The following is a 16,617-nucleotide window of genomic DNA, read 5'->3' on the forward strand; positions in this document are numbered from 1 at the left end:
TTTCCACTGGTAATCTGTCCACTGGTAATCTTTCCACTGGTAATCTGTCCACTGGTAATCTTTCCACTGGTAATCTGTCCACTGGTAATCTTTCCACTGGTAATCTTTCCACTGGTAATCTTTCCACTGGTAATCTGTCCACTGGTAATCTGTCCACTGGTAATCTGTCCACTGGTAATCTTTCCGGTGTGTGTGCTTCTCGTGGGTAGAATCCTCAGTGGTGGGCGGATACAGACCCGTGTTTGGTGGAGAAACCCAGCGTGTAACGCTACACCAGGGAGACATTGTGACATGATGAATGAGTTATTTGTCCTCAAAGTTTTGACTTCATTGGGTTTAAAATGGGCCAAAAGCAAAAGCATTCAAGCCGTCGATAAACGAGTGAACTTATTAAAGACTGTGTGAGGATGCGTGTGGTTGCTCGCAGTGCGGCAGCTCCTTGTAGCAGCCTTACAATACTACACCTACAATACATGCTCATCATCCGTGTCAATACCTCTGCCAAACATTTCACCTGTTGAAGGGGTCATGGTCCTGTCAGAACTCTGTGGATCGTATCGAGCCGCTGTGGGAATCAAATCTTGCGACCAAAAAAGCAACAACCAGATATTTTGAAGCCGTTAGCAGTTCTGATTCGTCGTGTGCAGCCGTCTCTCTGGTGGGGCGGCGGCCGAGACGCCGCTGCTTCCAACATGCGCCCCGTATCCTTTTATGGCATCGGCTGTAAAAGGGTCCATAGCGTTTATTACTAAATCCACCACCTCGTTCACAACCCTGGGCAGTTATGCATGCTGCTATTTACGATAGTTTCATTGATTTCTTCTTTTTTTCTCCGCACTCAGCACAGACCTACTCGGCCTCTGATTGGCCGGTATTTGTTGCCACCTTGCAAAATTTGGTAACTTTATTGCTGATAATGAAGATTTGTGGTGTTTATATATATATATATATATATATATATATATATATATATATATATATATATATATATATATATATATATATATAATCAAACGTTAGACCCGCTGGATCACTTTTGTTGATCCCTCATAAATGAACCTAGTGTTCACCTTGATGTTAATATGGCGCGCTGATTAATTAAAAGTACCATCACTTGAAGCTGAGTGAGGGAAATGAAAGACTTTGCACAGGAATGAAATCAGACTCTCAGACGCTGCTGTGAGGTCCACACTGAGACCGCTCGTTCCACTCTGTCACAATGAACTGCTGGCACGCCTTCACAGGTCCACTCATCCCTTCCCCCAATCAACCCGATGTGAGCGTGGACTCCTGATGAGTCCCTAAACCAACCAGAACTCGGACTCGGTCACGACTCGGCGCTCCCACTCACCCATGGCAAAGAACGGGATCCCCAGGAGCGTGGAGTTGAACTTCCCGTCGGATATGAAGAAGATGCCCGCGGCCGTCACGTTGGCGATGCATATGGTCAGCACGCCCAGCAGGCCCAGGAAGGGCTTCCCCCTCAGGCAGTCCCGCATGGAGCTGGAGATGGTGGCGGCCAGGAGCACCAGCACCAGGCTGACCAGCACCTCCCCCTTGGCCAGCACGCCCGTCTGGTGGAAGTCCCGCCACAGGCTGAAGGAGGTGAGCGACTGGATGTGGAGCTGGTCGGTGGCGTGCGGCGCCTCGGCCCTCGACAGCCGGCTGACCAGCGCGCAGAACTCGTTCTCCCAGCGCTCGGCGATGGCGTCCTGCACCACGGGTCCGTGGTTGCGGAGGTAGTAGGTGATCTGGACGGCGCGGGCGAACTTGACCTGCTGGTCGCGGCTGTTGGGCGAGAAGGACACGCCCCCCAGCTGGTGGCCGATGAAGGACACGCGGCCATCCTGCAAAGAGGATTCACAGATACACATTAGCTCTGATGTTTCATAGGAACACGTTTGAAATGCGTCACACCTTGACAGCAGGAGGGCAGCAGCTGGACGCGACCAGGAGGACGGCAGCTCGCTGCCCTTCGGGCCGCAGTGTGGATTCAACGTTGTGGACGGTTGACGTGCGAGCGCTTCATTGTGAGGATGAATTCATTCAATCACACAGCGCATTCAGCGGAGATAAAGTGAACTCAATGTACATTCAGCTACGACCGTGCAAGAGGTCGTTTACTGGATATGTTAGTTTAGTCGACCTGAATCATTGATCCTTCATCTGCAACAACAACAACAACATCCAGAGAAGTCAAAGAGGGAGTGTCTTAAAGCTGCATTCTCTCTCCTGACCACCAGGGGGCGACTCCTCTGGTTGTATAGAAGTCTATGCTTCATGTGTTAAAGCTGCATTCTCTCTCCTGACCACCAGGGGGCGACTCCTCTGGTTGTATAGAAGTCTATGCTTCATGTCTTAAAGATGCATTCTCTCTCCTGACCACCAGAGGTCGACTCCTCTGGTTGTATAGAAGTCTATGCTTCATGTGTTAAAGCTGCATTCTCTCTCCTGACCACCAGGGGGCGACTCCTCTGGTTGTATAGAAGTCTATGCTTCATGTCTTAAAGATGCATTCTCTCTCCTGACCACCAGAGGGCGACTCCTCTGGTTGTATAGAAGTCTATGCTTCATGTCTTAAAGCTGCATTCTCTCTCCTGACCACCAGGGGGCGACTCCTCTGGTTGTATAGAAGTCTATGCTTCATGTGTTAAAGCTGCATTCTCTCTCCTGACCACCAGGGGGCGACTCCTCTGGTTGTATAGAAGTCTATGCTTCATGTCTTAAAGATGCATTCTCTCTCCTGACCACCAGAGGGCGACTCCTCTGGTTGTATAGAAGTCTATGCTTCATGTGTTAAAGCTGCATTCTCTCTCCTGACCACCAGGGGGCGACTCCTCTGGTTGTATAGAAGTCTATGCTTCATGTCTTAAAGATGCATTCTCTCTCCTGACCACCAGAGGGCGACTCCTCTGGTTGTATAGAAGTCTATGTTTCATGTGTTAAAGCTGCATTCTCTCTCCTGACCACCAGGGGGCGACTCCTCTGGTTGTATAGAAGTCTATGCTTCATGTCTTAAAGATGCATTCTCTCTCCTGACCACCAGGGGGCGACTCCTCTGGTTGTATAGAAGTCTATGCTTCATGTCTTAAAGATGCATTCTCTCTCCTGACCACCAGGGGGCGACTCCTCTGGTTGTATAGAAGTCTATGTTTCATGTGTTAAAGCTGCATTCTCTCTCCTGACCACCAGGGGGCGACTCCTCTGGTTGTATAGAAGTCTATGCTTCATGTCTTAAAGATGCATTCTCTCTCCTGACCACTAGGGGGCGACTCCTCTGGTTGTATAGAAGTCTATGCTTCATGTGTTAAAGCTGCATTCTCTCTCCTGACCACCAGGGGGCGACTCCTCTGGTTGTATAGAAGTCTATGCTTCATGTGTTAAAGCTGCATTCTCTCTCCTGACCACCAGGGGGCGACTCCTCTGGTTGTATAGAAGTCTATGCTTCATGTGTTGAAGCTGCATTCTCTCTCCTGACCACCAGGGGGCGACTCCTCTGGTTGTATAGAAGTCTATGCTTCATGTGTTAAAGCTGCATTCTCTCTCCTGACCACCAGGGGGCGACTCCTCTGGTTGTATAGAAGTCTATAGAAGTGACTCTACTTCTCTCTTGATGTATTCCCTCAGTAAACATTGTAAACATGAGTTTATGTCTCAATCTCTAGTTTCTAGTCTTCTTCTATACAGCATGATGCTCATTTAGTGCTTTATGGTCTGTTAGAGTCAAACAGACCATAAAGCAGGGGACTCTTTAGGGGGCGGGGCTACCAGGTGATTGACAGGTCTCTGCCACGGTGTTGTCCGTGTTTCAGTTTTCTAGTTATTTAAAGTTAATTGTAACATTTTGTCCACCTAAAAGTGTCTCGTTCAGTCTCTGGTTGTAACTTCTGAGTTCAACTGTCTCGTGTAACTTTTGGTTGCAAAAATCCAAGATGGCGACCGCCAAAGTGCTTCAGAACGGCAGTCTCCAAACCAACGGGTCACATCACGGTTACTACGTCCACTTCCTCATGATCATCATGGCCGTCAAGCCACCGATCACAAGATGCTTTATGATTATAATAACTAGCTAAACTCTCTGCATCTGGAACCGACAGCCTTCATTCGCTGAGACGCTCTGTCGGGACGAGGAAGTGCTGACTGGAGGAGGCAGTGTGTGTGCAGCAGTCATCCGGTCGTCTCCACTTCTGAGTAAATGAATAAAGAGCTTTCATAAACTGAACCTACATTCAAAGTCCTTTCAACCAGGAAGTCAGGCAGCTGCTGTTTATTATGGCTGAATGGAAAATAACACTTTTTTAGGGGGCAAACACACAAAAATAGATCCTGATACAGTTCAGCGACTGAGTATCGCACCCGAGGCAGGAACAGTATTATTCAGCTTTCTTTTTATCTTAATGCACCTGCACCCTGGCTTTAACTTTCACAGATTATGGCCGCCGCCTGTATGACTCATTTAAAACAGGAAGTGCATTTCCCAAATATGATCATGACCGACGCAAACCTGCACACACACGCGCGTTACGGCTCATTGAGACGCGTCCTCACTGACTGAACGGCCGACTTCAGTGCTGCAACGGGACCAACGTGGACGTTAATGTGCAGCTTATTGTAGATATTATACATCTTGAGTATGAGCACAATCAAACAGCCGCAGCACGCCGTCTCACATCGGGAGCCGACGCCAGCCCTCCAGATGCTCATAACTCCCAGTGATTGTTTGCTTCAGTTTCTGTGAACAATTTAACCAGCAGTGAGGAAAACAAAGCAGATGGATGAGTTGTTCTGCCGTGGCGTTCTGGGGCAGCAGGATGGATGATGGCGCCGGACGCCGCACCTCACAGCACATCATCCACATCATGCGTCCTGTTGGGGCCGAGCATTATGCTCTAACACGCCCATTCATCAGGGCCTCTGCATGATTACTCTCAGGCCCCGCCCACGGCGAGCTCCAGACCCGTCGTCTCATGACAGTGTACAAGTGTGTTGCTGTAACGTCATCACTCAGTAAGCACAAAGGGAACCAAGAGAACCGAGAGAACCAAGAGAGAGCTTTAGCTCTAATTTCACTTGTGTAGCTGCACAAAGCTCAAATCCATCACCGCAACGACTTCACCGACGCCTTTCAGAGGGAAAGTCACACCGCACGCAGAACCGCACGCAGAACCGCACGCAGAACGACGCGACACAATCAGTGCGGGGAGTGCAAAAGGTCAAGCTTTATTTTCTATTCTTTTTATTTCGCCACCCTTTAGCAAAGAGAAAATATAGTTATCAGTGAGAGAGGTGGGGAGAAGGCACGGCACAGAAGCAAGTGTGTGTGTGTGTGTGTGTGTGTGTGTGTGTGTGTGTGTGTGTGTGTGTGTGTGTGTGTGTGTGTGTGTGTGTGTGTGTGTGTGTGTGCAGGAATCCCTGTGAGAAGTTGAGCGATATGTGAGGAGGCAGATAGTGACACCTCTGCGTGACGCGAGGTGAGAAGCTTCAGCGACGCAGAGACACAGAGGAAGGTTTCTGCTGCTCAGAAGAAACAAGCCCAAGACTTTTACATCTTTTGGTTCTGCGGCTTCAAATAAGTCAAAAAATACACAAAAAGCAACGGAAACAATTTATCTCATGTGTCTTAGTTCTGGTGCAGATGACTCTCTTCTGAGTCTCTTAGCTTTTGGTCTCACTTGTTGTGTGTTTCCTGTGTGTAACGACGTGTTGTCACGCTGTGTTTGATCTCATGGTTCAATAAAGGTTTGAATGAAAAATCAAAGAAATGAAAAGGTATCGTTAACATTTAATTATTCATAGAAACGTTTTGTTGAGAGAAGCCGTGTGATCAACATGCATCATCGTGTTGTTTCACTTTACTGTTTCCCATGAAGCAGAATATTGTTGCACTGTGTGCTGTATGAACCTTTGGGGAACTTCACTCCTTAAATAACCGCTTGATCTTAAAGCCTTACACTAGTTCATGAAAGTAGAATATATATAGTAATAGTATACATGTGAGACTCTGATCACAGTTCAGATATCAGAACAGCTCAACATCAAAATCATCTCCGGCTGCTTTGATGAATGCAACATTGATATCATTGATGACATCAATCAAATCCCTGTTGGTTCCTCATTTCAACACAAAGCTGCTCTTCTTCCTCTCTGTGGGCCGGACGCACCGTCTCACTTCCTGGCTCCAAACCACACTGACTATGCTTTGAAATAACTAAATAAACTATTGAGGCAGAGTTGGGCAACACATCAGTAATATTAGTTATTTCAGTGGTATCGTGCTTTTTGGTTTAGATTTGAAGTAATAAAATCTATGATCCAACAGAATGACTCCAAACAAACGTGAATACAGAAACGTCTCTAATGCAGTTGAAGAGAAACAGTCTATCGACCGGTTTTTATTGCCATGTACTCAAACGCACCCTGGGGCGAGCTAATTATTGAGACATGTAGCGACTCCCCGTCAGCCCATCCGCCCAACATCCAATCACAGCTCCTCTGCTGCAGCATTCAAACGCTGCACAGCGATCCAGTTGTATTATTTATTGAAGTGTGTGTGTGTGTGTGTGTGTGTGTGTGTGTGTGTGGGTGTGGGTGGGGTGGGGCAGACGTTGACCTCAGCTTGGCATTGCCTCGCAGCATTCAAACCCAAACTACCAATAACTTAATTCAATCAGGCGCTCTATTGTACTGTCCTCCAGTGACAGTACAATAGAGCAACAAGAAGCTTGATCTTGTCAAGCACAATATTATTAGTGTTGGAATGTGGATGCATGCAGAAACAGCCCACCTCTGCCTTTTAAATCTATTTTGACCATCAGAGCTTTTATCTACGGAAGCCCAGAGCAGCCACTTTACTCTTTGCTAAGGTCTCGTGTAAGATGGCGACTTGATTAACTCTGGAAGAATACCAGAGCATTGATGTTATTAAGTTTCCTCTGTGCAAGTTTGAGTGGGTCCCCTCTATAATGTGATGAACTGAAATGAAAAATAGCCATCATTCTGCCCCCTAGCAACAGTTACTGGATGTAACTCCAGCGCTAAGAGTAGGACCGCTCAGCTCGGAGCCAACCGCAGCTTCGTGGGTTCAAGATTACAGATCTTAACTTCATCATCGAGTGCTGGAGCCAGAGCAACGGAGACGGAGAAATGGCAACAAACCTGAATATGATTGATGCAGCTGTACAAACTGTTGTGTTGCATACACATTATTGACTATTGAGCGACCAGGCCAGGATATCAGGTAACACAGGTCTGACATAGGCAGATATTACTTAGTGCCTCAACAATCGAGTTGGCCAACTCTATCGACAGGAAGGTTATCGAATCCACGGCCTCGTTGTCTCAAGATGATGCTCCAATCATCGGCCATCAATTCATTCAATGTGTCAACACCAATTTTTATAAAAAATAAACTAACAGGTATCACACATGCAGGCGGCACTCGAGGAAAAGTCACTTGGACGTCTGTCATGGAAAATTATTATAAAGATATTACAACTACCAACTGTTCAATCGTTCAGGACTTTCCCGACCTGCTGACGGAGCGACAGGATGCACGCGGCTGCAGGCGATGCAGACGGCTGCAGGCGATGCAGACGGCTGCAGGCGATGCACGCGGCTGCAGGCGATGCAGACGGCTGCAGGCGATGCAGACGGCTGCAGGCGATGCAGACGGCTGCAGGCGATGCACGCGGCTGCAGGCGATGCAGACGCCTGCAGGCGATGCAGACGGCTGCAGGCGATGCAGACGGCTGCAGGCGATGCACGCGGCTGCAGGCGATGCAGGCGGCTGCAGGCGATGCAGGCGGCTGCAGGCGATGCACGCGGCAGCAGGTGATTGGACACTAATAAAAATATAGTTATGATTGTTATATTACATTTCTGTTTATAAGTCCACCAAAATGCTACACACTGGAAATGTGACAATCCTTATGATACAATATATATTCTGAGGTTTTATGGTTGTAGCTGACAGATCTTTATTGTTTTTTTAAAACTTAATATCAATGCCAGCCTCAAAAGTCTCATATCTGTCGGGCTTTATTACCCACTCGACTTGTCGCCTTCAGGAAAACATAAACATGGGCAACTGCTGTGGATCTGTGGAACTCCATGAGATCATGAGGTTGAGATTGAGATTGAGATTGAGGTTGAGATTTTCTGGGCCTCCAAACTACAACACTTGATTCTCTTCAACATCTGGCCAACTGGAAACCAGAAGTGCATTCTCCTGTGACCTGAGACCAGCGGTGACCTGACTGTCAGGACATGGCACCACATTGAAAGCCCAACTGGCTTCCAGCAGATGATCAGATAGCAGCGCTGCATCCACCCTGAGGCCGGCCGGCTCTTTTTGAACTGCTTGTGGTTCGGCTGCAGGATGAAGCCACGATGCCGCGGACAGAATAGCAGCTAACTTGCTGTAATTCAGACAGAGGCTTTGACCTTTGGTCCAGAACATCTTAAACTACAGACACGAGCTCCGCGCTGCGCTCGCTGACAGCGTTGAGTCCAGGCGGAGCACCTCGGGGTGACCTTTAACACCCATCCTTTGAGCAGCAATTACAATTAAGAAAACATCTGTACGATAAGACACAGGCTCCATTTTAATGAGACGGGAAAAATATCATACGTGCTCTAACACAGGGGTTCTCAACTGGTCTGGCTCCAGGACCAACATCACCCTTAACGACGAGCCGCGACCCAAACGGAGGAACATTCTCATCATCTCTGATGTAGTTAATGAAACGATGGTGTCATTGTGTGTGTGTACGACAAAACAATAAGATAAGTAACAGAACATAAACTAACTCTGTGGCTCAGGTGCATAACAGTCTCACAGGAATAAAGAACTATATCAGTTTACTCCTTTAAAGGCTTCACATGTTGCTGCCATGCTGTTGAATCACTCTCAAAAACGTCTTCGTCTGTGAGCGAGTGACCAACGTCCCCTTCGTATCCCACAGAAAGAATGGAAAAAACAAAACAAGGCCGGTTTTATTTTGAAAAATGACCGGATACATCCGTCTGAGCCTCTTACTCTTGACACACGTCAGAGGCTACGTGAGAAGCACAAGATGAAGTCGGGGTGAGCATGTCAGAGGAGGGCCGACTCAACCCTGTCTGCCCTCCCGGCGTCCCCCGACCCGACCTGGAATGACACTGCGCTACGAAAAAGTCCCTTCAAAATAAACCACAGGATTTAAAAAAGTACAAAATATATGAAAGTGCAGCAATAAAGAAGAAATGAAAGCCCATCGTCGGTCGTGGACCATTGTGCTGCATTCGTGGACCATCAAGACGTTGTGTTTTGTATTTTATGTTTAATATGTAATCAGTCTGATATTTGCATGATATTTCTTGACATACGTGTGTGTGTCTCCAGTCTCCACTGTGTGTCTATGTAGCTAAGTGCTGCTTGTTGTTTTTATTCTGTAAATATTTTAATCTGGAAAGTGCTTCAGCTTGAAGAGCGCGACATGAATAAAATCTTTATATTATTTAGAGCTGGCAGGTATTTTTTCATTCATCTCTTTGAATGCTGCACATTTGTACTTAGATATCAGTTTCTTCACAAGGTGTAGTTCTTCTTTATTCATGAATCCCTATTTGTTGATTATTTATTTGAATCCTAATGTTTAATGGTGTTTTATTTGTGTAACACCTGACAGTTTAAAAAGATTACGCAGCTGAGATCTCAGCAGAGATGAAGCGTTTCCTCCTGGATCTGAACCTTCAGCCGGACGTCCGCATGAAACACGTCTGGCATCAGAGCGCCAGGACCGAGGTGTCGGCCCGGCCGCTGAGAGGGGAGGAGTCAGAGGGCCCGCTGCCGAGCGAGGAGCCGGCAGGAAGGAGGTCACGGCGACCTTCAGGAAGCGGAGGAGTGGGATCTGAGACGGAGAGGACGAAGCGAGTGTGAAGCTGGTTTACTGCAGAGCGGATCATTGATTTGTGTTCCTCCTTTTTCCTGACAAAAAAGGCCAGACGTCGTTGTCATAGACGGCCAAACGGGGGCGTGGCCAAACGGGGGCGTGGCCAACGCCGGCAGCTGTAGACCAACTCTGGTGTGAAGTTACTGGAGTCAGGTTTGAGTTTTTTTCATTGTTCATAATGTAGTTATTGTCTCCTCTGCTCAGTGATGCTCCTCGTGTGACATCATGCTGACCAGAGCAGAAGCATTTTGGTTGAAAGAGAAGATGTAATATTTACAATTCAGTTCATTAAGTTACACTTATATCTCATTAAATATTCATTAAACTATTGTTTGAGGATGGTTCAAAAGGTGCCTTCACGTTCCTCATGTTCTCACATGAAGGCTGTTTCCCTCCCTGGAGATGTCTTCATGAGCCGCTTCTCCAGATGCTTCCTGCTGGTTGTTATTTTTAATAAGTGGTTCCTCATTTAGAAAGTTTACCACTTGTTGTGTTAACTTCAGCTGGAGCTCGTGTTCAATGAGCTTCTTCCAGAAGAGTCTGGAGGCTTTGAGGACTCAGAGAACCAAAAGCACAAAACGTTGTTTTCTTCACTTCTCGTCCTCAAACTATTGAACCAAACGATTCATCAATCAGTCAAATCATCATCAATAATCATTGATTCCTGGAGTCCATAAGCTGCTCTTCACGCGGGCAGAAGGACCGAGTCCCTCGTTCCTCACAGGAGATATCTTCACTGAACCTCTCCTCCATGTTGAGACGTCTTCATGTTGAGATGTCTTCATGTTGAGATGTCTTCATGTTGAGACGTCTCCATGTTGAGATGTCTTCATGTTGAGATGTCTCCATGTTGAGATGTCTCCATGTTGAGATGTCTTCATGTTGAGACGTCTCCATGTTGAGACGTCTCCATGTTGAGACGTCTTCATGTTGAGATGTCTCCATGTTGAGACGTCCTCCATGTTGAGATGTCTCCATGTTGAGACGTCCTCCATGTTGAGATGTCTCCATGTTGAGATGTCCTCCATGTTGAGACGTCCTCCATGTTAAGACATCCTCATGTTGAGGCGTCCTCCATGTTGAGGCATCTCCATGTTAAGACATCCTCATGTTGAGGCGTCCTCCATGTTGAGATGTCTCCATGTTGAGACGTCTTCATGTTGAGGCGTCCTCCATGTTGAGACGTCTCCATGTTAAGACATCCTCATGTTGAGACGTCCTCCATGTTGAGATGTCCTCCATGTTGAGGCGTCTTCATGTTGAGACGTCCTCCATGTTGAGGCGTCTTCATGTTGAGACGTCTTCATGTTGAGACATCCTCATGTTGAGATGTCCTCCATGTTGAGACGTCCTCCATGTTGAGATGTCCTCCATGTTGAGATGTCCTCCATGTTGAGACGTCCTCCATGTTGAGACGTCCTCCATGTTGAGGCGTCCTCCATGTTGAGACGTCCTCCATGTTGAGATGTCTTCATGTTGAGGCGTCTTCATGTTGAGGCGTCTTCATGTTGAGGCGTCCTCCATGTTGAGGCGTCTTCATGTTGAGATGTCCTCCATGTTGAGACGTCCTCCATGTTGAGGCGTCCTCCATGTTGAAGAACCAGGAGCAACAACCACACACACACACTGTGTGTCTCTAACACACACAGTGTGTGTATCTCTAACCACACACACTGTGTGTCTTTCTAGCGTTACACACTGTGTGTCTGTAACATCAGGAAACTATCAGACTCAGTTTGTTCTGTGAGGTTCTTCAGCTCAAACACCACCAGCAGCTCGTGTGAGGATGACTCACGTGTGTGTTTCATGTGTGTGTATCCTGTGTGTGTATCCTGTGTGTGTTTCATGTGTGTGTATCCTGAGTGTGTATCCTGTGTGTGTTTCATGTGTGTGTATCCTGTGTGTGTATCCTGAGTGTGTATTCTGTGTGTGTTTCATGTGTGTGTATCCTGTGTGTGTATCCTGAGTGTGTATTCTGTGTGTGTATCCTGTGTGTGTATCCTGTGTGTGTATCCTGTGTGTGTATCCTGTGTGTGTATCCTGTGTGTGTATCCGGCCGCTTCATTGAACTGAGTCATTATTTTAATTCATTCCATGTTTTCAGCTGAAACGTCGGCTGTGAAAAGCTTCAGTTCATCGACGTCTTCAGAACGACTTTCTAACCTTTTGTTCCGTGTGTGTGTGTGTGTGTGTGTGTGTGTGTGTGTGTCTGTGTGTGTGTGTGTGTGTGTGACACAATCTGAGCTGTTCTCATTGACCTTGAAGGAGTTCCAGGGCGCGGTGGGACGAGGTGGTCGCTCTGAGCTCTTGGTCGTTCATCTGGAAGGAGAACCCAAAGGAACGTTCCTGAAGAGCCGTGTGCAGGACGTTTGTTTTGGGGATTTGTTCTGCGTGTCCGTGTTGTTGGGATGATGTATGCTAGCAGTAGCATAGCATCTGGTAGCAGACATCTGTTTGTTTGACGGATGAGAGGAAAGCTTGATACATGAGTCGAACAAGAAGTAGAGTGAGAGTTCTTCCAAACGTCTGATTTCCTGAGTCGGCAGTAAAAACGTCCTCCATGGCTCATGATTCATACGAGAGGCGTCTGAGCATCGCATCGCGGTGGATTATTATTTCTTCAGTGGGTCCTCCTAGAAAAGGTTTGGGACTTGTTCTTGTATGACTCTGGTGTTTTCAAGCTGAGGAACCATGGTCACGCTTTCCTCCACAAGGAGTCAGGAGGCTTTGAAGGAGAACAGAAATGCCAGAACGTTGATTGGTTCCAGCTCATCGATGGCTTTTGCCTCCCCGTGTTTCATACACCTTGTAAACACGTGAGAACGCGGTTTGGACTGTTTTCTGGGCGGTTGAAAGGAGTCTGCTGGCTTTGAAGACAGCGCAGCCGACGGCCTCGTTCCCTGATGGAAAGGCTTTCTGACGGCAAGATGAATGAAGAGATAGCAGATGAAGACAATATTCGAAATATAGCGTACACTTGAAACCTGTTTTCAAACGCCTAAAAAAAGAAATGGCTGCCGATCGCTTCCACCGCTGCATCGCTCCCTCCAGAGCGCCGTCAGGAGGACGCATTACTGTTAGGAGATCCTCCTGCGACCCCACGACCACCAGGAGCGCCCCTGAAGAGCATCGCTTCATTCTGAAGGCCCAAAATATGAAGGTGCATGCTTTTCTTTTCAGAGAACAGCAGTGATATGAAAAAGCTAAACATAATCCATCTTCTGAGGTAATGCCTTTCAAAGGCAATACAAAGTCACAACGCAAAAGTCACAACCCACGTTGGACACAATACACAACGTGTCCCGAGGAGCACGAGGAGACCAGAAGAGACCTGAGGAGACCAGAGGAGACCTGAGGAGACCAGAGGAGACCTGAGGAGACCGGAAGAGACCTGAGAAGACCTGAAAAGACCGCAGGAGACCGGAAGAGACCTGAGAAGACCTGAAAAGACCGGAAGAGACCTGAAGAGACCTGAGAAGACCTGAAAAGACCGGAGGAGACCTGAAGAGACCGGAGGAGACCGGAAGAGACCAGAAGAGACCTGACTAGACCTGAGGAGACTAAAGAGACCGGAGGAGACCCACATACATGTACATGTACGTGTCTCAGATACATTTACATGTACATGTACGTGTCTCAGATACATTTACAGGTACGTGTACGTGTCTCAGGTACGTGTACGTGTCTCATTTACAGGTACGTGTACGTGTACGTGTCTCACATACATTTACGTGTACGTGTACGTGTCTCAGGTACGTGTACGTGTCTCATTTACAGGTACGTGTACGTGTCTCAGATACATTTACATGTACATGTACGTGTCTCACATACATTTACGTGTACGTGTCTCAGGTACGTGTACGTGTCTCACATACATTTACGTGTACGTGTACGTGCTGCTGAACCAGCTGGCGTGGTGTCGTGAATCTGCTGTCTGAACATTTCTGTTGCAACAAAGCCAAAAGACAAAGGTTGTAAGAGGAGGAGGAGCAGCAGGAGAGCGTGACGCTGAGGGGACGAGTGATGTGCATCAGGGTCAGCAGCAGCTCTACGAGGAACATCTGGAAGCACCTGAGAGCAACGCATTCAGGACCTGAATGACTTCATGGTCTCAGTCTGGACCAATGGAGTCATGGCATGTCTTTAATGATCCAATCATGCACTTGATAATAGTCTGTTGGTGATATTCTCTTTCATGTCGCCAAATTCAGAACGCATGTTTCGTGGACTTCGTGGACTTTCTGTGTGTGAGACTGCTCTGGACCACAATATGAAATGTATTTTACAGTTAACACTTTACACGTTAGCAGCAAACGTGAAACCCTTTCATTGTCTATCCTCTTTACTGACGATGTCATTCTCCTCATAACAGAAGGAGCTGAAACACTGGCAGCCAGGTCCACGAGAAGGAGAAGGAATATGAAACTTAATGCATCTGACCCTAAAAGAAGCTGGAATCAAACGCTATCACAAAACACATACAACTAAGAACATATTGTTGAAATCAATGTGTGCTGAAAACACAAAAGACTATAAAAACAGCATCTACTTGTGCAACAGATTTCAGTCTAAAAGCCTCTCTCTCTCTCTCTCTCTCTCTCTCTCTCTCTCTCTCTCTCTCTCACACACACACACACACACACACACACACACACACACACACACACACACACACACACACACACACACACACACACACTCACACACACACAAATAGCAACCATCTGCAGAGCACAGCCGCATTTGTGGGCCTGTACACAGCGAACATGCAAACCTCCATGCAGCATCCTGCTGCTGAACGCATCACATCTGCATGGTCACATCACAGCTGCATGGTCACATCACAGCTGCATGGTCACATCACAGCTGCATGGTCACATCACAGCTGCATGGTCACATCACAGCTGCATGGTCACATCACATCTGCATGGTCACATCACAGCTGCATGGTCACATCACAGCTGCATGGTCACATCACAGAGAGGGCAGAAGACTCCCGGCAGGACGGGGAAGTCTCATTGGCTCCTGCATGGAGCCATGTCATGCTGCATGCATGTGCAGCCTGGAGGAGGCAGGAGAGGGGGACACTGCATAAAAAAGGTAGGATATCCCTGTGTGAGTGTGTGTGTGTGTGTGTGTGTGTGTGTGTGTGTGTGTGTGAGTGTGTGTGTGTGTGTGTGAGTGTGTGAGTGTGTGTGTGAGTGTGAGAACAGAGGGAGCGAGGCATGCAGCCAATCAATTCACCTGCACCAACCAGGGAGGAGGTGAGGAAGTGAATGTGTTGGGTGGAGAGGGTTCCCTCCTCTGGCTGACATGTGTGTGTGTGTGTGTGTGTGTGTGTGTGTGCCTGTGTGTGTGTGTGTGCATGTGTGTGTGTGCCAGTGTGTGTGTGTGCCTGTGTGTGTGTGTGTGAGCCCCAACACCAGCCAGCTCTCATTCACAAATGATGGCCAGCTCCTCTCATGCTGACTGCTGCTGCACCGTCACAGCTCTGATGGACAGATTCAGTTTTTTTTTGTTTTTTTTTTGGGGGGGGGGGGTAGTAAGCACAGGCCCGGCCTGACACGCGCGTGCGTGCGTGTGCGTGGGGGATAAAGAGAGAAAGCCCTCACCTTCAGCGTCGTGTTGGGGTAGCTCACGGGCACCTTATGGAAGCTGCTGTTGGACAGCACCGCCTGGCCGATGTCCTCGAAGATGGTGACGATGTCGTCCAGCAGGCAGCGCTTGTCCCGGTGCCTCAGCACGCAGAGGTGCGCGAACGTGTAGTTGAACCCTTTGTAATTGACGCGCAGGTCCAGCACCTGCTTGTGGACCCGCAGCACCTGGTCGGCGAGCTCCAGGATGTTCCCGCCGGACCGGGCGAGCAGGATGAGCCTGCCGTATCTGCCCGGCGTGTGCAGGTCCGAGTACAGCTTGTGCTTGGACTGGTCGATGGGGAACAGGCTGTTGGCGAGGCTGCGCTCGATCTTGGCGAGGCTGTGTGTCGGCGCGACCAGCACCTCCAGGTCCGTCTCCGGCGTGAATCTGCTGAGCACCGTGGACCCGAAGATGATGGTGAGCACCGCGGGGACGGTGAGGAAGAACACGGGGTGCCTGCTCACGAACAAGCCCAGCCAGTAGAACGAAGCCTTCAGCCCTCTGTGGATCACTTGCCGCAGCATCCTCCACAGAAGCCCGCTCGCAGATGCCCCGTCTCCTCCGATGAGGCACATGTGACATCAGACCCCCCACCCCCCGGCTGAGTCCAATTCGTTAAGAGAATTACAGCAGGCTACACCGGCGTGCACGCGCGCACGCACACACGCGCGCGCACTCACTCGCACACATATCACAACACCTGGAGAGAGAGAGAGAGAGAGAGAGAGAGAGAGAGAGAGAGAGAGAGAGAGAAAACAGCACTGCAGCAATTCGAAGGAAGACGGTCGCACGCACGCACGCACGCACGCACACGCACAGACGGGGCAGACGGTCAGCGCGCCATCCCGCGTCAGATGGAGATCGAGTCCGCGGCGTCGCTCCTCAAGACATTCCGCGTGCCTCCTCCCGCGTGCGATGCGCGGAGGGAGGGGGAGGGAGGGGGGAGGGGGACGCGCCGCGCGTGTGTGTGTGTCTCTCTCCGGCTGCAGTGGCAGCGACGAGCCGCGGCGGCGTGCGTGTGCGTGCGTGCCTCCACAGCTCACACACA

The 16,617-nt window shown here is 48.7% G+C and overlaps 1 protein-coding gene across 1 annotated transcript in view; it reads right to left on the minus strand.

Annotated features, from left to right (window-relative positions):
* Positions 1 to 16,144, minus strand: part of ptchd4 (patched domain containing 4) — a 43,799-nt gene extending 27,655 nt beyond the window's left edge. The window contains exons 1-2 of the mRNA XM_068577757.1: positions 15,545 to 16,144; positions 1,352 to 1,847 (exon numbers count right to left, since the gene is read on the minus strand). Coding sequence (XP_068433858.1) covers positions 1,352 to 1,847; positions 15,545 to 16,144 — 1,096 coding nt within the window. The remainder of the gene's footprint in view (positions 1 to 1,351; positions 1,848 to 15,544) is intronic.
* Between the last annotated feature and the right edge of the window lie 473 nt (positions 16,145 to 16,617).

The sequence above is a fragment of the Clinocottus analis genome, unplaced genomic scaffold, assembly GCF_023055335.1.
Source record: "Clinocottus analis isolate CAN_PGR_092001 unplaced genomic scaffold, fCliAna1.0.p SCAF_15, whole genome shotgun sequence".
Taxonomy (NCBI): domain Eukaryota; kingdom Metazoa; phylum Chordata; class Actinopteri; order Perciformes; family Cottidae; genus Clinocottus; species Clinocottus analis.